At 44.1% G+C, this 23,767-nt stretch overlaps 1 protein-coding gene across 1 annotated transcript in view; it reads right to left on the bottom strand.

Moving 5' to 3' along the window:
- LOC139234861 (janus kinase and microtubule-interacting protein 1-like) overlaps window positions 1-23,767 on the bottom strand; it is a 278,764-nt gene that overhangs the window by 74,343 nt on the left and 180,654 nt on the right. The window contains exons 5-8 of the mRNA XM_070865638.1: window positions 16,132-16,251; window positions 15,702-15,848; window positions 13,373-13,513; window positions 6,086-6,145 (exon numbers count right to left, since the gene is read on the bottom strand). Coding sequence (XP_070721739.1) covers window positions 6,086-6,145; window positions 13,373-13,513; window positions 15,702-15,848; window positions 16,132-16,251 — 468 coding nt within the window. The remainder of the gene's footprint in view (window positions 1-6,085; window positions 6,146-13,372; window positions 13,514-15,701; window positions 15,849-16,131; window positions 16,252-23,767) is intronic.

The following is a 23,767-nucleotide window of genomic DNA, read 5'->3' as shown; positions in this document are numbered from 1 at the left end:
ACCCAAGTCTTTAATATCGCCGTTACTTCCAGCATAAAATTCCGGATATGGAGATCAGGGAACTGGCAGAACAGCTCCCGGTCACGTTTTCCATACCGCTACCCACTGAGAAGCCACTTGGAAACGAGCGCTAATTCAGGGGACAATCCAGCACATTGAGTAACCCTAAACCTATGGGCCCAATTCTAAAATGAATGTTATCATGTAATGCGATCCCAAAACATCCATCCAGATTGCCATATAACAAAAACAGAAGTTGACGTACTCAGTCATTATAAAAAATTAGCCCTGCATATTTCCAGTCAAACATAAGCTTTAGTTTCCACCATTGTTTATGAATCCCAAAGAACATTAAGAGCACCTCGAGTCTCATCGCCGAGAGGATGCAGAAATCAAGCGCAGGCAGCGGAAAGAGCGTGCGGCAAACCAGTCTCACCCATCCTTTCCCTCAGTGACTATCTGTCCCACCTGTGACAGGGACTGTGGTCCTCGTATTGGACTGTTCAGCCACCTAAGGACACATTTTTAGAGTGGAAGCAAGTCTTCCTCAATTCTGAGGGACTGCCTATGATGATGATGAGACCATCCCGATCCAAGAAATAGAAATACAGTCCAATGTCAGACTCCAGCCCAACCAAGTCTAACCCCAAGCATTCGTTTTGCCATCCTTATACTAGATGTAATGAAGGGTCTCAGACCTGAAACGTTAACTGTTTCTCTTTCCACGATGCTGCCTGGCCTGTTTCCAGCATTTTCTGTTTTTGTTTCGGATTCCAGCATCGCAGTATTTTGCTACTGCATTATATTTTTTTGTTTGTTTCCTTCATCAAACCATGACAGATCCCTTGGCTTACCTGCCAAACTATTACACTGAACTCTTAAAATTCTGTCCAGTTCCCAGAAATGCCTCATGTGAATGAGGAATCTGTATAAAACGAGATATTGTGCTTCAAATACAATGCAGAGACATTTCAAACAGCAATTGGAGTGAGCAAATTCACTAACAGAGCCAGTTTCTTTAACACAAAAGATAGATTTGTATTTACAATTAAATACAATGGACCATCTGTTATTTCTTCATCTCCATCAAATATTATTTGCATTTGATTACAATACATTAAGCATTCCACCATTCTTGTTTTATTAATCCCTTTGTGATCAATAGTCTGAAAGTCTTATTTTTACATTTTGTACATTATCAGCAACAGAAATTGTCATGTATGTATGCTTGGGGTTACTAACCACCAGGGAGCGCCACTGTCGGAGGTCATTGGGCTGTACACACGTGTGTGCGGGCCAGGTATATAAAGCAAGTCACCATGTAATAGGGGCACTTTGGGCCGGAATAAAGTTGAGCCAGATTTGCACCTGAGTGAGTTTACAGTATTCAGTCTATCGAGTTATTACATACATAACATTTGGCAATGAGGTAACTCAAGAACCTTGGCATACAAAATGCGCACCATTGGAATTCTGGAGAGATTTATGGAGGGACAGGACTGGTCAGATTTTATCGTTCGCCTGGACCAGTATTTTATGGCGAACAAAATGGAGGAAGCTAGTGACGCAATTAGGCGCAGGGCGGTTTTCCTCACTGTTTGCGGTCCGAAAATTCTTGGCCTCAAAGAATCTCCTCTCGCCTGCACATCCAACGGACAAGGACCATGAGGAATTGTATGCTCTGGTACATGCCCATCTCAAACCAAAAGAAGGCATCATCACCATCTCACGCTATCGATTCTACACGCATGTTCGTCCTGAGGGCCAGGATATATCGGAATTTGTCGCCGACCTAAGATGTCTTGCTGGGCCATGTAAGTTCAAAAATGAATTGGGAGACATGCGGCGAGATTTCTTCGTAATAGGAATCAACCACGAGGTGATCCTCCGGAAGTTATTGGCTGCAGAGATGCTGGATTTGAGCAAGGCCATCGCGACTGCCCAGGCATGCATGACGATGGATGTTAATTTAAGGCAGATATCATCGACGAGTCGGAGCTCTACAGCAAGTATTGTAAACAAGATTGTGTCATCATATGGCAGAGCTGCTTATGGCAGGGCGTACTCGACTGCGTATGCAAAACCTGTAAGCTGCTCAAAATCCGCCAATGGGTACGAATCGTATTTCATGCTGTTGGCAATCATCGGCATCATCAATGTCGTTTTAAACAGTACATTTGTAAAGGCTGTTCCAAAGTGAAGCATCTTCAGCGAATGTGTCCACAACTGAGCAAGCGTGCTGCGACTCACCACATGGATGATGAAGACCAGTCCAGCGTGGACATGGATATGCAACCCGAGATACCCGAGGAGGAAGTGTATGGACTGTATTCGTTCCTGACAAAGAGCCAACCGATAATGGTTAATGTGAAACTAAATGGCGTGCCGGTATCGATGGAATTGGACACGGGTACGAGTCAGCCAATAATGAGCCAAAGGACATTCGACAAGCTGTGGGCCACTAAAGCTGTTAAGCTTAAGCTGAATCCAGTCAATGCCAAATTGCGTACTTACACCAAAGAACTCACACCGGTGATTGGTAGTGCAGTAGTCAAGTTGCCGTATGATGGTGTGGTTCATGATCTACCGTTATGGATCGTTCCAGGAAATGGTCCAATGCTTTCATCAGGAATTGGCTCAAAAAAAATTTAATGGAATTGGAACGATATCAAAGCATTGTTATCGGTGGATGACATTTCGTGTGCTCAAGTGCTGAGCAAGTTTCCCTCGCTGTTTGAACTGGGCATTGGCAATTTCACGGGAGCCAAGGTGCAGATTCACCTAGACTCGGGTGCAAGAACCATCCATCACAAAGCTCGGGCTATTCCATACACGATGAGGGAGAAGGTCGAAATTAAGTTGGACAGACTCCTCCGTGAAGGGGTCATATCACCGGTCGAATTTAATGAATGGGCCAGTCCTATTGTTCCTGTGTTGAAGAGTGATGGCACTGTCAGGATTTGTGGAGACTACAAGGTTACGATCAACCGATTTTCGAAACAGGATAAGTAGCCGTTACTGAAGGCTGATGATCTGTTTGCAAAGATAGCCGGTGGTAAGTCGTTCACTAAACTGGATCTGATGTCGACCCAAATGACACAGGAGCTCGTCGACATGTCGAAGAAACTTATGTGCATCAACACTCATAAAGGACTGTTTATCTACAACAGGTGTCCTTTTGGGATTCGCTCGGCTGCAGCCATATTTCAGAAGAACATGGAGAGTCTACAGGAGTCCGTCCCTAGAACCGTTGTGTTTCAAGATGACACTCTGGTCACAGGTCGTGATACTGCTGAACAACCTGGAATGGTTCCACATCGTCTGGACAAAATGGAACTCAGGCTGAAACATTTGAAGTGCATCTTCATGGCACCGGAAGTTGAATTTCTGGGGAGGAAGATTGTTGCTGATGGCATCAGGCTTAGGGACTTGAAAACCAAGGCCATCAAAAATGTACCCAGGCCTCAGAATGTGACAGAGCTACATTCGTTCCTTGGTCTACTTAACTACTTCCGTAATTTCTTACCTTGATTGAGCACTTTATTAGAGCCACTGCACATGCTGCTCAGAAAAGGCGACAACTGGGTTTGGGGTGTGTCTCAAGTTAGAGCTTTTGAGAAAGCTACAAATCTACTTTGCTCTAACAAGTTGCTAGTACATTATGATCTGTGCAAGCATCTAGTATTAGCCTATGATGCTTCATCATATGGGGTTGGCTGCGTGCTCCAACAAGCTAATGAGTTGGATAAACTACAACCTGTTGCGTATGCTTTTGAAAAGTTTGACAAAGGCAAACAGCATGGTAGAAAAAGAAGCTTTAGCCTGCGTGTATGGGGTTAAAAAGATGCATCAGTTTGGTCTTCGTTTTGAACTTGTAACGGATCACAAGCCACTCATTTTATTGTTTTCAGAAAACAAAGGTATCAATACCAATGCATTGTCCCGCAGCCAGAGGTGGGCGCTGACATTATCTGCCTATGATTATGTCATTCACCATAGACCTGGCACCGAGAATTGTGCCGATGCACTGAGCCATCTGCCTTTGCCCACACCAGAGGTGGAGACACCACAACCTGCAGATCCACTGTTAGTCATGGATGCTAATGAGAGTGAAGGAACCCCTGTCACTGCTCAACAAGTTAGGACCTGGACCAGACAGGACCCGATTTTATCGGCTGTAAAATGTTGTGTCTTTCGTGGTGATTGGTCTGCTATACCTATGGAAATGTATGATGAGACCAAACCTTACAACCGTCACAAAGACGAACTATCCATTCAGTCAAATTGTTTACTGTGGGGTAATCGTGTTGTTATGCCTAAGAAAGGCAGAGCGAAATTTGTACGTGATCTACACAGCACTCATCCCGGTATTGTCATGATGAAAGCCATTGCCAGGTCTCACGTATGGTGGCCTGGAATTGACTATGATCTGGAATCATGTGTGCATCAGTGCAACACTTGCATGCAGCTAAGTAAAGCACCAGCAGAATCGCCGCTGAATCTGTGGTCATGGCCATCTAAACCATGGTCCAGGATCCACATCGACTTTGCAGGTCCCTTCCTGGGAAAGATGTTTTTAGTTGTGGTGGATGCATATTCCAAGTGGATATAATATTTAATCATGTCATCCAGTACATCCACAGCTACCACTGAGAGCCTTCATGTCATGTTTGCTACTCATGGTCTGCCCAACATCATTGAGAGCGATAACGGATCTTGCTTCACAAGTTTGGAGTTTCAAGAGTTCATGAAGCTCAATGGTATTAAACATATGAGGTCTGCACCATTCAAACATTCAAAATGGTCAAGCAGAGCGTGCTGTCCAAAGCATCAAGCAGATTATGAAACATGTAACTCAGGGTTCACTGCAGGCTTGTTTGTCATGCATATTGCTTAGTTACAGGACAAGACCCCACATGCTTACCGGGGTCTCCCCTGCTGAACTATTGATGAAAAGAGGTTTCAAGACCAAGCTCTCTCTTGTCCATCCTGACTTGAACGATCGTGTTGAAAACAGGTCAAAATCAACAATGGTATCATGATCATGCTGCTGTGTCACACGACATCTCTTAACGATCCTGTGTATGTGCTAAATTATGGTCAAGGTCCCAAGTGGGTCTCCTGTACTGTTACGGCCAAGGAGGGTAACAGAGTCTTTATTGTCATGCTCAAGAATGGAAAAACATGCAGGAAACATGTTGATCAGATAAAGCTGTGGCACACCGATGAACTGGAACAAGTTGAGGAAGATACGATCAGTGACCAACCAACCTATATTCATTCATCAGTGGACTCCGGCGTCATCAATGAATATGGACTTTCAATCTCTGACATGGTCATTGCCACTCCTGTTATGTAATGATGTGTGTATCGTCCCAGTACCTTAAATGTAATGTAAGCACTATGCCACACCACAGAGGGCGCTGTGGTGGGAAACCCTAGTAGTACCTGCAATAAGGATGATATAAGGCTGACCACCACACCTGGGAGGCACTCTGGAGCTGAACAATAAAGGACGAAGGTCACAGCAGTTAGACTTACACCAGACCGTGTGGAGTCAGTGATTTGTGTGCTACATACACCACAACTCCCATCAGATCGGCTACCCAGCCTCCAGTCATAACTGACTCAGAACGCTCGCCCAGAACTGGAGTTGAACTGAGACGATCAATTTGTGAGGGGAAAGCCCCGGACCGTTTTAACTTGTAAAAAGACTGCTACTAAGATCTTGAAGGGGAATGTTGTCATGTATGTATGCTTGGGGTTACTAGCCAACAGGGGGCGCCACTGTCGGAGGTCATTGGGCTGTACGCACGTGTGCGCGGGCCAGGTATATAAAGCAAGCCACCATGTAATAGGGACACTTTGGGCCAGAATAAAGTTGAGCCAGGTTTGCACCTGAGTGAGTTTACAGTATTCACTCTATTGAGTTATTACATACACAACAGAAATGTTAAAAGGATTTTGAACCAAAGTGAATAGCTCCTATCAAATCAATCAGTCATTGCATTCACTCACCCCGGATAAATAAATAACACACGCTTCAATCTCTCAAAAGTTGCAACTCTCCGATTTGGCACTTTACCTTGTGAGACTTTGTGCTTCTTCTTTTGTGTTTCTTCGAGCGCAACAATCTCTCCCGCTCCTATAGGGGACAAGAAATGTTGAGGTATAAAATCCAACTTTTAAATGAATGATCGACACAATAAACTGAAAATTCTACGGCAAACATCCAGGATCAATAGGAATCCATCAGTTAGATCAATTTCAAGCCATTCCAACAATGAGACGCTAATAATAAGACGCTTTTTTTGCACTTTAACATCTTACGACGGGTTGAGAACTCCTTTTGTTCTTAAATACAGTCAGTTATCTTTAAGCGCTGCATGCCTTTAACATTGGCCCACCCTCCTTTAAGGGCTGTTGGCAGATTTTCGGCTCATTTGCACCCCATTTAATGCCTGGGCGGGTCGCAAAATAGATTTTTTTTTGGCGTGAAACGAGGCGCACAAGATTTATTGATGATCATTTTCAACGAAATTGAAGAGGTCACAGATGTATGGGGAGGAGGCCTTGCATCGCTCATACCTGCAGCTCTCTGAGGCACAGTGCATTAGAAGGCTGCGCTTCCAAAAAGTGCTGACCGAGATATGTCAGCTCTTACAGGCAGACCTACAACCTACCAACGGCAACAGGACTGCACTGCCTGTCGAGGTGAAGGTGACTGTGGCACTTGCCTTCTATGTCTCCGGCCCCTTTCAGGCATCAGCGGGGAACATACGCTCCATCTCGCAGCACGCTACACATTGCTGCATTTGCCAAGTGAGTACTGCACTGTACGCACGCAGGATGGACTTCATAAACTTCCCAATGACCAAGGAGACCCAAAGTGAGAGGGCTGTAGGTTTTGGACGATTTGCTGGCTACCGCAAGGTTCAGGGTGTCCTTGACTGTACACACATCGCTCTGCGAGCACCTTTACAGAATCCAGAGGTTTACTGAAACTGAAAGAGATTCCACTCCATCAATGTAAGAACGTCTGTGACCATAGTCAGCGCATCATGGCAGTCAATGCTCAATATCCAGGGAGCATCCATGATGCTTTCATCTTGCGTGAGAGCAGTGTCTCACACATGTTTCAGCATTAACCACAAGGCCAGAGCTGGATGCTGGGGGGACAAAGGTTACGGCCTTGCCACCTGGCTCATGACCTTTTCCGGAACCCTCAGACAGAAGCCGAGTATCACTTTAATGAGAGCCATGCAGCCACACGCAACATCGTCGAACAATCAATTGGAGTGCTCAAGCAGCGCTTCTGATGCCTGGACCACTCTGGAGGCTGCCTGCAATACTCCTCTCAGCAGGTCTCTGACTTCATTGTGGTGTGCTCCATGCTACACAACTTAGCCATCATGAGGGGACAGGGTTTGCCAATGGGGATTGCAGGACCACCTCAGGAGAGGGGGGGAAGAGTGGGAGGGGGCGTTGGGGAGGAGGAAGACAAGGAAGAGGAGCCTGGCGAGGAACCCATGTCACCACCACCACCACAACCACAGGGGAGGCATCGTGGAAATTTTGCCGCTGCAAGAGCCTTACATCAGCAGCTCATAATTGAACGCTTTGCTTGAAGAGTGAACGGCACATTTGACTGTTGCCTGGCCACGCTATCTCACCATGTTGACTAATCCCCCTCTTATTCTGCAAAAGAGGAATGGTTAAGGTGAATAAAAGAATTTATGAAACATTGTAAACTTTTATAACTTTGTTAATGTAATTTTGAAACTTTGGGGCCGAAATTGGTGGACTTACCATCTGCTGCCGCCGAGGTTTCTGGGCGGTCTCCCCACTGAGTGAGTTTGGTGGAGGCCTCCCGCCGGCAGGGAGAGAAGACCTCTGGGGACCGCCCACTGGCGTGCGCCAGCGTGCAACGTGTGCAAGAGTCCTCCCGCCCGCCGAGCTGCCAGTTTGGTCCGGGCGGTCCTCCACTCCAGCAGGGGAAGAGACTGCCGCATGGAGGCAGGTCTAATCTCAATGGTAAGTAAGAAGACCTGAAAAAAAAAAAGGCTAGTCCACTTCTCTTCTTTATTGTTTTTTTGCAGGGATTCAGGAGGAGGGATCTCCTGAAGGATTTCTAGTGTTTTTTTGTGAAAATTTTTAATTTCATCAGTTCCCCCCTCTCCGGGCCCGACTCAATACTCGGCGGTACTTTACTGAGGATTACATTTGCCGGCGAGAATGGGAGCTACCGCCCGCTGCCGCCCAGATTCAGCACGTAAGTCCCACTTTTGCCAACGGGCGGTCTTTCCAAGATTTTTCCATGAAACTTCCGCCCAAAGTACCGTCAGGATCTCAGCTGTCCTTTGGGAGGTAGTTGGGCGGAACTTAGCTGCCACCAATTTCGGGCCCTTTTAAACTTTAATAAAATAACATAAATTATCTGCGTCCATCTGTATGATTATTCAAGTCGCTGGAGACATATCACCAACGATGTCTCTGCAAGATCCTGCGGATCCCCTGGGAGGACAGGCGCACCAACATCAGTGTCCTCGACCAGGCTAATATCCCCAGTATTGAAGCACTGACCACACTCGATCAGCTTCGCTGGGAAGGCCACATAGCTCGCATGTCAGATACGAGACTCCCGAAGCCAATGCTTTATGCGGAGCTCCTTCGTAGTAAACGAGCCAAAGGTGGGCAGCGGAAGCGTTACAAGGACACCCTCAAAGCCTCCCTGGTAAAGTGCGACATCACCACTGACACCTGGGAGACCCTGGCCGAAGACCGCCCAAGGTGGAGAAAGTGCATCCAGGAGGGCGTTGAGTTCTTCGAGTCTCAACGCAAAGAGCGTGAAGAGGTCAAGCGCAGAAAGTGGAAGAAGCGCGTGGCAAACCAGCCCCACCCACCCCTTCCCTCGACGAATCTCTGTCTCACCTGTGACAGGGTCTGTGGCTCTTGTATTGGACTGTTCAGCCACCTGAGAACTCACTTTGGGAGTGGAAGCAAGTCTTCCTCGATTCCGAGGGACTGCCTATGATGTATCATGATGGATCTTCAACAACAACAACAACATTATAAACAACAGAATGCAGAACATAATGCAGCAATCCCTACCTTTTACCACTGGCTCTTTCTCCCCCTTACCCTTATTCCCCTCCCTCGTCTGATGTTCCTACCCAAGTTGGCGTGCAGCAAGGCTGCCAGAGTCCTGCTGTGTTGGGGCAAGAGACATTGAAGACACCGTCTGGGGACACACTGGACCAACTAGTGGCATGGAAGGCCCGACTTCTGACTGGCGAGCCTCTTCATCGGCGTCGACAGTCACAGGTGGTGTGGGTCTGGGTGTGCAGAACGCAGTGGGGGACGCAGAGAGTGTGGCGGGAGGGTTTATGGACTGCATCACCTGCCTAAGCTGAAGCAGAGCTTGTGCCTGTGATGCACCATATTCGGCAAGGATTCGCGCCACACTCTCCGGGACTCCAGTGTCACTGCTGGGGGCCACCAGCCTCGTGTGGGCACTGATGGCCTCACAGCTCGCACCAACTACCTCCATAATGGTCGCAGTGAGATTCTCGTTGGTCGCGGGAATCCTACTCAAGACATCAAGGTGAGCTGGATGCTCTCCCCTGTACAGTCCCACCATGTCCAGTTCCACGTCTGCCTGTCTGTCAGCAGACCGACTTTGCCGACTCACCCTCCGGAGAGATGGCATACAGGATTCGACCCCAGAACTACGTTGCTGCACGCCATTAGTTCCAGGAGCCTCGGAGATGTCAACCCTCAAGTAAGTTACATCATCGTCCTCAGACGAGGCTGGTGGAAAAAGAGGGGTAGATTGCATCTGCCCCGGAGTCAGCTGATCAGTAAACTCCTCCTCTTGTTCTTCCTCCTCCTCCTCCTCTTCCTCCACATGATGGCCTGACATGGAGTGTTGCTGTGTTGAGGGATGCGGTGCCTCTGGCTGGTCATCTGGAAGTAGAAAGCAACAGATGAATGGTTAGCAGCAGGGGAGGGGGTGGGGTGACATAAGGAAGGTCGCATGACACAGGCCCATTTGAAGTACCGCCGCTACTCCATTATATCTAGTCCATAGACACTGCATCACATTGCCCCAACCCTAGTCCACAGACACTGCATCACATTGCCCCAACCCTAGTCCACAGACACTGCAGCACATTGCCCCAACCCTAGCCCACAGACACTGCAGCACATTGCCCCGACCCTAGTCCACAGACACTGCATCACATTGCCCCGACCCTAGTCCACAGACACTGCATCACATTGCCCCGACCCTAGTCCACAGACACTGCATCACATTGCCCCGACCCTAGTCCACAGACACTGCAGCACATTGCCCCGACCCTAGTCCACAGACACTGCATCACATTGCCCCGTCCCTAGTCCACAGACACTGCAGCACATTGCCCCGACCCTAGTCCACAGACACTGCAGCACATTGCCCCGACCCTAGTCCACAGACACTGCAGCACATTGCCCCGACCCTAGTCCACAGACACTGCATCACATTGCCCCGTCCCTAGTCCACAGACACTGCAGCACATTGCCCCGACCCTAGTCCACAGACACTGCAGCACATTGCCCCGACCCTAGCCCACAGACACTGCAGCACATTGCCCCGACCCTAGTCCACAGACACTGCATCACATTGCCCCGTCCCTAGTCCACAGACACTGCAGCACATTGCCCCGACCCTAGTCCACAGACACTGCATCACATTGCCCCGACCCTAGTCCACAGACACTGCATCACATTGCCCCGACCCTAGTCCACAGACACTGCAGCACATTGCCCCGACCCTAGTCCACAGACACTGCAGCACATTGCCCCGACCCTAGTCCACAGACACTGCAGCACATTGCCCCGACCCTAGTCCACAGATACGTCATCACATTGCCCCAACCAGCCCGGGAGTGTGCACGACTTACCCTCAGGGTCCATCTGCTTTTGTGGCACACAGATAGCACTTATATCATACTGTCTGAATGTAATAGAGTCCTCTGTTTAATGGCCTTGGAAGTTGCACGTGGTTCATCAGGTGGACATCGAAGTGTGGAAACATCTTATGAGATCTCAGAAAGCAATCTTAATAATGTGTAAAGATCATTCATGGCAAATAGGGTGCCAAATTAAGCCTACATATGTGTCATGCATTTTAGGAGGCAACCCACAGAGTGCTGAGAGACAGCAACAGCATGAGAGTAAATAGTGTGTCAGATTTATAATTGAAGTAATGAAAGAGTGCATCAATAAAAATTGTACTCACTCAAACGACCCTCGAAAGATCATTGAACTTTTTTCGGCATCATTTCCACTCCTGGCCACTGTGTCTGAGGCAGAGACCTCCTCAGTGATTTCCCTCCATATTCAATTTAAAATCGATGGCAGGGGTCTAGATCCACTCCTCCAATGCAATTCCTGCCATCTTCTATCAACAGCTCCCACGAGAGATTCGTTAGCCACTTGGCTAAATCGTCTGGCACGCAGTCTGCAATCCTCCTCCTCCATGATCAAAATCCAATTTTAAAATGGTTGATTCAGCCTTGCATGTACTGTGCATGTACGTGGCCACACCCTGCATTAACATTTGCGAGCAGACAGCACACCAGAAGCGCAGGAAGAAAAAAAAAATTGGCACATGCGCAGAACGGGCGATTTTCTTTAGTGCCGGATACTTTGGCTCCGGCGCACAAAGATGCTTTTGCAACACTGGAGTTCGCACTAACGCCGCTTGTCAACTTTCATTCGGCGAAAGTTGTGTGCTCTGGCACTAATGCTAGCCCAGTGCTAAATTTTCCTTTTTGCCGCAATTTGCACCCGAAAACGGGTGAAATCGCTAAAACTCGACAATCCAGCCCTATGTCTTACTCTTTTCCCACCTGGAGGCTCAATCCACACAGGGCCCAGAAACATCTAATTCTATATTCCTGACAAAAGGTTAGCGATCTGAAACGGTAACTCTGTTTCTCGCTCCACAAATGCTGCCTGACCTGCTGAGTATTTTCAGCATTTTCTGATTTATTTTATATTTCGTTGGGAGTCCAGTTAAATTATCCAATCACTGCTCCTATGGCAACGTCCCTGCCCCAGAAGACTTTGAAAGTGAGTTGATTACCAATGTAAACACTACAGCATCTCCTTATGAATAAGGTGTTGGTTCTTAACAGAACTTAAAATCACCTGTCATTCAGTTACCAATTTTGACTTACTTTCCAAATTGAAGTCTTTCAAGATCTACATTTTAGAGGCTGATCTTAATCTTGCCTGCAATACATGGATATATGGTTTCATGTATTTTAGCTTGTAACAAAATATAACCACCCTAATTATTAAACATCCATACAGATTTATTGCCTAAATACTGGAATGAATTTTCCTTTTAGGTTGAAGTTATATTGCATTCAATGCAAAATAAAACGGATGACCTGGGAACATACCTCATGACTTGAATCTAATTCCCATTTACACATTGGACCAGAATTTGCGGTCGAAGGCATCCCGTGGGCGGATGCGTCAGACTGGCAAAAAATCTACGAACTTACCTTCTGCCTCAGGATCCATGGAGACTCGCGCTCCTAGGCCTCTATGCGCAGACATGCACAGAGGCCCACCTATCCCAAGGGAACACGTGGTTCGCAGGCTCCTCTGGGATCGTGTAGGCCGGCCCAACCAATGAAAGAAGGGGATGTATGTACAGAAACCCCCATAAGCATGAATGGGGATCACATAAAAAACACATTTAACATAACAAATACATTTTTAAAACATTACATATTTAAAATGAATTGAAATATAATTAAAACATTTAAAACAAAAATGTAATGTTTTGAAAAATAACATTTAAAAAAATCATACCTTATTTTTCATGTGTTTTAATGTTTAAATGAATGAAAAAAATATATTTTACCAGGCCTAAGAATTTCACAGTCATTCGCTGGGCAGAGGTTGAGCAAATAGCCCAACTCTCTGCCCACAAATGCCCTTTTCCCGGGGATGCGGAGGATCTGTCAAGAAGATTTGAGCACATGCGCAGTGTACCCATACGCACCCGTAGGGGCCGCAAAATACGGCCCATTTACTTTTGTATTGATGCCTATCCAAAACCACTTTACATTAATGCAAAAGTGCCAGTGCACTGCACTCTTAAATTAAGCAATCACACTCACAGCTTTGGAAGGTACCAAAGTCTGCCATCAATCTTGGAAATAGAATTGGAGGAAGAATTTCTATTAAGAAATTTAGTGATCTGTTGATTGATTAATGATACTAGTGCAGCTAGTAATTGCATCGCTAATGGTACACCATCAGCAACTGAAATTCATACTGCATGGACGGGAGCAATTACAAAATATCTCACCATTGTTAACTCGTCAATAATATGTTGTTGCTCGACAATCTGAAGTCTCAAGAATTCTATTTCTTGCTCATCTTGCGCTTGGCTCAGATCATTCAGTGAAGTATGTCGTCTCAACTGCCCTTGTGAAGATAACTTTTCCTTCTGCCAAGCAAACAAAACATGTATTTAACACACTCATATTTTAAACTATCCAAATAATTAAACTGTCTCAATTTCTCATATTCTTAAAAGTAGGCAAATCATTAATGGTAATAATTAAGTACATTCTACTAAATTTCCCATGATATTAACTGTTACGAAGGGAGAGATCAACATCAATACTAATATATTTCACTTGCTCCTGGTTACTTTGTTTAATACTTTAAAACTGGTGGGTCAGACGTATGGCAAGAAAGGGAAGTTTAGTAGAATATAATTCCTCAATAAGTTTAGACTTTGCTTTCAGATTCAGAGGGGCCAAAATGGTGATCCATCAGATCGCAAGTGTGATTTTTTTTTTAAGGCTGGTGTGTAATCTTGCCACGGTAAACATCATCTATAAACTGACAAATAGCATGTATTATTCCTTCTCCCCTACACCCAGTGAAGCACCAGAGGCTGACTCAGACCTCACAATGCTCCTTCCCCTACATCACAGGTCTTGCCCGAGTAGACTTCAAGATAATTCTATGCAACCCACCCTCCCCCCAAGTAATTAAGAAAGAAAGAAAATGTAGCTGAATTCAAATTGGCTTGAACTGGATTAACTTCAGATTCTTATGTATAAATCAGCTCAACATGGAGTCAATTCTTTTGCAACTATACAGAGTATTGCAATCATTTCCATAGCCTCTACAATAACCCTGCAAATCTGTCTAAATATTGCACATCACTGTGGAGGGGAGGGAGGAAATTGTCAGGTTAGACAGTCTATTTGTGCATTCCATTGAGCATACAGGAGATCATTTGCAACTTTTGGTCAAACACTCCAGCAATACAGTGAGAAAAAATGAAACTACAGGTTGAACCTTCCTTATCTGCACCCTCGGGACCTGGCCTGTGCCGAATAAGGGATTTTGCCAGATGAGGGGAGGTCAGCGGCCCGAGGTTGGGGGTGGGGGGCAGGGGGAGGAGGTTGGCGCCCCGGGCAGGCCCGAAGTGTCGGCGGGCCGAATGTCAGTGAGGCCCCGACGGGTGTCTGAGCAGCCCCAGCAGGCCGAGTGTCGGAGCAGCCTCAAAGTCAGGGTGGAGGTCGACCGCGTCCTGAGCATGTGCCCCTGGCAGCCAGAATCATGCCGGACGCAGAGTGGTGCCGGATAAAGGAAGTCCAACCTGTATTTAGTTTAATATAAGCTAACATGGAGAACTTCACATGTTTCTAAATAAAATAGTTGTCATCCTATGAAGTCAAAAGCAACATTTCAAATAATTACTTGTAGCATTTTATGTTCAGAATTCCTTCCCATTGGAAATGTGTCACAGAAAGAGAGACCATTATCATCTCGGATCCCATGGGCCATAATCTGCTGTAGGAGTGAATCTAACGACATCTGCTGTTATAGTTAGACTTGCCCTTGCATGTTGAGGTTGAAATTTTTTTTGCGTGTCAAGTAGTGTGAGCTGATAACGTCGCAGTGAGGGAAAGAGACCTGAGTGAACAGGGCAAGGAACCGTGTATCTCCTTAACCAATCAGATTGAAGGATTGAGAGATTAGCAATGCAAGGATTGAGAAGGAAGTGCAAATTAGAGTGGGTGAATTCAATGTCAAATCAGGTACAGAAAGAGAAATAAGAGAAAGAAAGATTGGATTAAGAGAGTGGGAGAGAGATAAAAAGACAGAAAGGAAAATTAAAAAAATGGTTTTTCCAATTTAAAATGTTAATTTTCTAAAATCTACAATTAAAACCTGAAGGAATGAGATGGCACACATGGTTAATTTTCAGTGCCAGCGGGGTTAACAGGCAGTAATTAACACTTAACACAATGTTAAACGGGTAGTTAAGTCTGAAATAGGCAAGACACAAATTTTCTGTGGTGAGTTTAGTTTGTGTCTACCACACAACAATGTCACACTGTTAATGGTGAGACAGACAGCGAGATGCCATTTTCGCGAAGGTGATGGTGGAATGGCACAACTTGAACAGCAATTTTTGGATTTCTGCATCTAACCGCGCATCCGGCCCTCGCCTGAAGTTGCTGTAACATTTGCGCATAAATAACAACGCGCTCCAATAACCTCGTGATTATTTTGACAGCAAATTATGGGCCAATATCAATCATACTTGCTGTGTAAGTTAAATTGTGCTCTGATTTCTAAAAAATCAACTGAAATGGGTTTGCAATTTGTACCATTTCTGCATGTTCTCTGGTCACTTTTTTTAACTTATCTTCCATCCTCTGTATGGACTGCATGATGTCTTCATTCTTCTTAGTGAGACGTTTGTTCTTTTCTACGAGTGGTTTCAACTGACTCTCCGTCTCTCGAACACGTTTCAACTGGGAAAATAATTCAAAGTCACCTGTGGTAAATTATAGCAAAAAGCTTTCTACATCTGCAGTAAATTCACTGGAATTATCACAGCTTACTTGTTATGTGCAATCATTAACTTTGCCTGAATTAGTTACATAGCAGATAAATTCTTTATGGTTATTTACTTCAAATTCTCGGTTCGTTTTTTATTTATCTCCTGGTAGAAGAAAATACACTAAGCACAGCAACAGTTACTTGCAGGGCTTATTCATTTACGAAAGTGAATGAGACGCCAGTTAGCGGGTTTACCAATTCATTCCTTTCGTCTGCTAGCAAAGTGTTTCGGTCTTCGAGCTTTCGAATCACAGCATTCAGTTCAGAGATCTTTAACTGGAATCGCCGCACATCCCTTTCATCCAGCTGTGGTTCCTAATGGAGGATTTACAGTAAGAAAGCAAGTGATGTTTTAGTTATTTTTTTAAAAAGCACATCAACATCTGTTACATGTAAATGCCAAAGAAGATATTCAATGATTTTGGTATAAAAATATGCCTCATTGGAAACAGAATTACACCAGTGCCCAGTCCCAGGGACACGTACAACCCAAATAATAAATGGAGAGTCACACTATTTTTGGATGAATAATGAGAAATTGGTCTTTGTTGTGCCGTTTTCTAGACGGCCAATGGGAGCAAAATGTAACAATTTTGAAGTAGAATGTCCCAAGGACAACTGAAAGACATCCCATTCCATACTGGGTTGGGCGATTTTTCAGGCATCCCTGGCTGCCACCTTAAACAGACGATTAGGCCCCCTTGCAAATGCTATTGAGATGCTAAATGCCTGTTTAAGTATTGAAATTGGGCTGCCTTGTGCAGACCAGGCACTGGCTCTGCTCAGCTTTGTCAGGAGCAGGTGAGGCCTTTCAAATGGCCGCCACCAAAAAGGTAATGTATTCTTTTGTTAAAAAAAAACCTCCACAGCACTCCTGAGAGCCGATGCCAGCCTGCAATCGATCACCCTTCCTTTTCTCCTTTTCCCACCAAGATTTACCCGAGGGTCACTGCTGGCGAGGCAGGTGGCCCAAATTGGCTCTGTCGCCATAGGGAAGATGTCTCTGGAGGAACTGGCTGCTTACCCCAAATATTCAGATGAGGCCCAAGGCCCAATTTCGATCAGGCCTTCGAGCCAGCCTCTACTGGCACAGGGATTGTTTCCTGCGCCCATTTAGCATTGGAAACGGGCCAAAAACAAATTTCGCCCCTCCCTAGGGTTTCAAGTAAAATAAACGTTGGTAGTCCAGTTCTTTGTGGGCATGAACTCATGGCATAAACCTACCCTTAATAGATAATCTTACTCAGAGAAGCTAACGCAATGGCTGGGGTGAGAAATGGAATATCTTAGTGCTGCAGTCGGAAGTGCCTTTTTGAGGCTGGGCTAAGGAAATCTGTTAGGCCAGTGGGCTTCATTGATACCAATCATAACATAACTTACCTGGGAATCCTCAATGCTGACACAGTGCCGATATGGAAAGTGTTCCATTGCCCAGCTAGCTCAGCACAGATTGGGACTCAAATCTGGGACCTTCTGCTGCATATGGCTCATTGCTACACTGGGTGGTCCGTTTACCCAGTCAACCATTGGGGGAGCTGAGATTTTAAAATTTAAAAAAATAATTGAGATGAGTTAAGGAACTAGAAATGTAAGCTACCACCATGACAACAGATTACAATGCCGAATTTTGAGGATAAGTGTAGTGGAAATCAGGAACAATGCCCTCAAAAGATGTTGTGGCTAGGTCAATTGAAAATTTCAAAACTGAGATTGATCAATATTTGTTAGCTAATGGTATTAAAGAATATGGAAACAAGGCAGGTAAATGGATTAAAGGTACAGATCAGCCATGATCTAATTGAATGGTGCAACAGGTTCGAAGGACTGAATGACCTACTCCTGTTCCTATGTTCCTATTATACTGAGGGCAGCAAATGTGAATCCTAGTTTTTTGGGTACCCAAGCTATTTGAACCCTAGCAACAAGTAGCTCATGTAATCTGCTGGAAGTTCTCTAATGTGATATTAAAATTAATAGTTTTTACAAAAATATTACTTCAAAATATTTGAAGTGTGGCATAAACAGAATAGGTAGATTAGCAACAGTGAGATATGACCATCCTCTCATGGTGTCAGCTGAGCTCACCTGAGTCAGAAGGTTGTGGGTTCAAGTCCCACTCCAAGCACTTGAACATAAAAATCTAGGCTGACATTCCAGTGCAGTGCTGAGGGAGTGCTGTACTGTTGGAAGTGCCATCTTTCGGATGAGATGTTAAACTGAGGCCCTGTCTGCTCTCTCATGTGGACAAAAAAGATCTCATGGTACTATTTCGAAGAAGAACAGGGAGTTCTCCCCGGTGTCCTAGCCAATATTTATCCCTCAATTAACATCACTAAAACAGTTTATCTGGTCATTATCACATTGCTGTTTATGGGAGCTTGCTGTGTGCAAATTAACTGCCATGTTTCCTATATTACAATAGTGACTACACTTCAAAAAGAATTTCATGGACTGTAAAGCACTTTAAGATGTCCGATGGTCATAAAACACTATATAAATGCAAGTCTTTCTTTTCTTCTAACCAGTCACAGATGTAAATAAATAACATATACTTTGCACATCTCAATTAGGGTCATAATTCCTTCAAAAGGGTAAAGCTTTAAAAACTGTAGGATTATAAATTGGGTTTATTAAGCAATAGAAAACCACAACAATTTGGGCTTTATAATCCCAATGGAAGGTGCTTTACTGCACTGCACAGGAGTAGCATATAAGCCCTTAACAGTAGCTATATCATTGGACAGAATATTAATCAAGAAATAGCAGGAGCTTGTAACAAAGGTAATGCAATAATCGTGGGGGACTTTAGTCTTCATATAAACTGGACAGATCAAATTGGCAAAGGTAGTCTGGAGGACGAGTTCATGGAATGCATTTGGGACAGTTTCTTAGAACAATAGGTCATGGAACCAACCAGGGAACAGGCTATTTTAGATCTTGTATTGTGTAATGAGACGGGGTTAATTAGAAATCTCATTGTAAAGGATCCTCTGGGGCAGAGTGATCATAATACAATAGAATATAACATTACTTCTGAGAGTGATTTGCCCAAGTCCGAAACGAGAGTCTTAAACTTAAATAAAGCCAATTACATAGGTATGATGGGTGAGTTGGCTAAGGTAGATTGGAAAAATAGATTAAAATGTATGGCAGTAGATAAGCAGTGGTTAGCATTTAAAGAAATATTTCATAATTTCCAAAAAAATACATTCCATTGAGAAATAAAAACTCCATAGGAAAAGTGATCCATCCGTGGCTAACTAAAGAAGTTAAGGATAGCATTAGATTGAAAGAAGAAGCTTATAATGTTGCAAAGAATAGTAGTAAGCCTGAGGATTGGGAGAGTTTCAGAAACCAATAAAGGATGACCAAAAAATTGATGAACAGAAAAATAAATAGACCATGAGAGAAAACTAGCAAGAAATATAAAAACAGACGGCAAGAGCTTCTACAAGTATGTAAAAGGAAGAGAGTAGCATAAGTAAACATTGGTCCCTTAGAGACTGAGACAGGAGAAATTATTTGGGGGAATAAGAAAATGTTAAAAAAATATATTGCATCTGTCTTTACAGTAGAAGACGCAAAATGCATATCTAAAATGGTGGGGAATCAAGGGTCTAATGAGGGTGAAGAACTTAATGTAATTAATATCAAAGAAAAAGTACGAGATAAATTAATGCGACTAAAAACCAACAAATCCCCTGGCCCTGACGGCTTATATCCTAGGGTTCTAAAAGAGGTGGCTGCAGAGATAGTGGATGCATTGGTTTTGATCTTTCGAAATTCCCTAGATTCTAGAACAGTCCCAGCAGATTGGAAGGTCGCAAATGTAACACCACTATTCAAGAAAGGAAGGAAAGAGAAAACAGGTTGTTACAGGCCAGTTAGCCTGACATCAGTCATCAGGAAAATGCTGGAATCCATTGTTAAGGAAGTGGCATCAGGGTACTTAGAAAATCATAACATAATTAGGCAGATTCAACATGGTTTTATGAAAGGGAAATTGTGTTTTACAAATATATTAGAGTTTTTTGAGGATGTAACTACCAGGGTAGATAAAGGGGATGTAGTATATTTTGATTTCCAAAAGGCTTTCAATAAGGTGCCACATAAAAGGTTATTACACAAGATAAGGGCTCATGGGATTGGAGGTAATATATTAGCATGGATAGAGGATTGGTTAATGGACAGAAACCCGAGTGTAGGGATAAACGGGTCTTTTTCAGGTTGGCAGACTGTAATTAGTAGGGTGCCACAAGATTCAGTGCTGGGGTCTCAGCTATTTCCAATCTATATTAATGACCTAGATGAAGAGACTGAGTGTAATGCATCCAAGTTTGCTGACGATACAAAGCTAGGTGGGACAGTAAGCTGTGAGGAGAACACAAAGCATCTGCAAAGGGATAAAGATAAACTAAGTGAGTGGGCAGTAAGGTGGCAGATGGAGTATAATATAAGGAAGTGTTAGGTTATTCACTTTGGTAGGAAGAATAGAAAAACAGAATATTTTTTAAATGGTGAGAAACTTTTACATGTTGGTGTTCAGAAAGATTTGGATGTCCTTGTGCAAGAAACACAGAAAGCTAGCATGTAAGCAATAATTAAGGTAAATGGCACATTGTCCTTTATTGGAAGAGGGTTGGAGTATAAGAGTAAGGAAGTCTTGCTACAATTGTACAGGGCCTTGGTGAGACCACACCTGAAGTACCGGGCACAGTTTCGGTCTTATCTAAGGAAAGATATACTTGCCTTGGAGGCGGTGCAACAAAGTTCACTAGATTGATTCCTGGGATGAGAGGGCTGTCTTATGATGAGAGATTGTGTAGAATGGGCCTATACTCTCTGGAGTTTAGAAGAATGAGAGCTGATCTCATTGAAACATACAAGATTCTGAAGGGAATTGACAAGTTAGATGCTGAGAGGTTATTTCCCCTGGCTGGTGTGTCGAGAACTAGGGGGCACAGCTCCTAAGGGGTAGGCCATTTAAGACAGAGATGAGGAGGAATTTCTTCACCCAGAGGGTTGTGAATCTTTGGAAATCTCCAGAGGGCTGTAGATGCTGAGTCTCTGAATATATTCAAGGCTGAGATAGATAGATTTGGGAGGGAGGTGGGGGGGGGGGGTGTCAAGGGGAATCAAGGGATATGGTGATCGGGCAGGAAAGTGGAGTTGAGGTCGATGATCAGCCATGATCTTATTGAATGGCGGAGCAGGCTCGAGGGCCCGTATGGCCTACTCCTGCTCCTATTTCTTATGTTCTTATGTTAAAGGCGCTATTTAAATGGAAGCTGTTGTTGTTGATCTTAGCTGACAGTTACAAAGAGGACCACAACAGGAAGAGGGTGAAGTTGGGGAGGTGACTGAAGGCTGTCAAAAGTAGGGTCTTGAGGACGCTTTTGAAGGCAGGGAAAGTAGCAAGTAGCAGGCCAGAAAGATTAGGAAGATTAATTCTAGGGTGGAGGGGTGTGATGGCTGCGTGCTCTGCCACTGATGTGTCCGCAGAACAGAGAGTGAACACTGGGACTCAGAGTTGGTGATATTGGCAATTAAGGCAACGGATGGGTGTCAAAGAAATATTTTAGAGTTAACACATTGGGGGATGGGGTGCTAATGGAGGTCAGAGAGGTCAGTGTGATAGGAGAGCAAGACTTAGAAACCTATATACCCACACCAAATATCCTATTAAAATTCAATTATTTTGTATTATATTAGTAAAAAGAGAACATTACATATTTTTAAATCTTTTATCTCATTTTACTTAAGATTAAAAGCTGTGTTATTTCTAATTTTTATTCATCCTCAGATTATTTTTAAAACCAATATTTCACTTTCAAAATATATTTTTATATATTTAATTAGGTAAATGAATCACTAATCTCATCTCCCCACAAACCACTTCAAATGACAGATGTATAGTAATATTACCACGCTGATTATAAATCCAGCTGGAGGCTGAGAAGCAGTCAGACTGCTAGATTCAACATTTGCAGCCAGGACAGGAGGAATGCTACAGTGCTCGACATGATATACATATTTTAAAAAATGGTTCTTGTATTTTTCTCTCTGAGTCTCCACTGAAAAGATTGCACACGACCTTCTTCCGTATCTTATGCCATTCATATATTGCTGGTGATGGTACCGGAGACTTGATGGAAAAGACTCTCACTGTGGAGAGAACTTGGTCTATGTTTGAAACACTTCATAACGGGACAACGGAGATCTGTAAATGGCCAATGGGGCAAACTTGTGGCCTACAGTTCTCTTTGTTGTGTGACACAGCACATCTAGTCCACTAAAATAGTTATACACAGGGCTTCACAGAGCTGCTCTGCAATTGTGAATGTATGAAAAAACAAAATGCATTGGTGCACACATTGTTGGGGTAAGTACAGATCATTGGACTTATCCCAATAATAAATGATCCATGTAGAGGCAAGTACACATTGTTTCTTGTACTTAGCTCTACATTAAATGATCAATGTAGCGATAAGTACATGTAATTTCGGTACTTACCCCAAATACTAAAGGACTAATGTAAAGGTAAGTACACATCATTCATTGTACTTACCCTGACACTAAAGTTCCCCTTTAAGGAATACTGCTCCTTTAATGGTTTAATCTGTAAATAATACAACATATTTGAAAAGATTGCAAAACCTTGGTTGATTGCTATGTGTAAAAAAAAACTACAAATACATTAACATTTTGAGAACTATATTATCATCACAAATGGCACCTTTTGTAATTTGATAGTATCAATAAATAATTTAAGGTTGATATTCACCACTGGATGTTACAACAGGTTGAACCTCCCTTATCCAGAACCCTCGGGACCTGGCCTGTTCTGGATAAGGGATTTTTCCGGACGAGGGGTGGTCATATTAAATTGGATGGTACAGGTACTGAGCAAGGGGATGTCGGGGCTGGCTGGCTTGGGGCTGGGAGCGTGGCAGAGAGAACATGGAGGGGGAGGGCGCGGAGGATCGCGGGGTCAGGCCAGCGATTGCAGGAGTCAGCAGCAAGGAAGGACTTCAATTTGTTCATGTCGGAGTTCTGCGCATGCACCACCCGGTGGCCGGGAATGGTTCCAGACCAGGGGTGGTTCCGGATAAAGTGAGTTCTGGATAAGGGAGGCTCAACCTGCACTACATTCACAATTCTCAAGGCACGTTAAAACTATCTGGAACTGGATATTTGCTGCAGCAGCTCCCCCACCACACCCCGCCCCCCTCCCCCACACCCCATTTTGACACCTCATAACTTAAGAAGCTAGAGCCCAAATAGACAGCAAGCCATTTAGGATGTTGTCTGGATTGTCACAATATGGGCTTTGAAGAGCTCAAATATTCAACATAGCTTAACTTCTTCACTACCTCATAGTGAGCTAGCTCTACTTTTCATTAACTAATCATTGATCATGGTGAAGGTTTGCGTACAGTGTGACAGCCAGATCTATGTTCACCTTGGGGGGTGGGGGGAGAAATACCTTGGTTTGAAAGATACTGAAGCAAAGATTAATGAGACTGAAACTAAAATAAATCTGGACATTAACTTTAAAACATCCACTCCCTGCTTTACTCTTTACCCAGCACAAATGAATTGATGAAAGTTTCAAGATTACAGATAGAAGATCAATCACAATACTAATAGTACACTATCATTTATTAGCAACGTTGCTAAAAGAGGCAACTTGCCAGGGAATTACCCATCCTGTGAAAAGGATCTACACAATGAGTATTATTCCCAGATTACACAGTGTCATTAACAGGCAAAACCATATATAAATCAGCAGCTGAAAGACTGTATTTCATTGAAATATATAGTGGTCCTT

This window comes from Pristiophorus japonicus, chromosome 2 (assembly GCF_044704955.1).
Source record: "Pristiophorus japonicus isolate sPriJap1 chromosome 2, sPriJap1.hap1, whole genome shotgun sequence".
In the NCBI taxonomy this organism is placed as follows: Eukaryota; Metazoa; Chordata; class Chondrichthyes; family Pristiophoridae; genus Pristiophorus; species Pristiophorus japonicus.
This window is presented reverse-complemented; position numbering and strand designations above follow the sequence as displayed.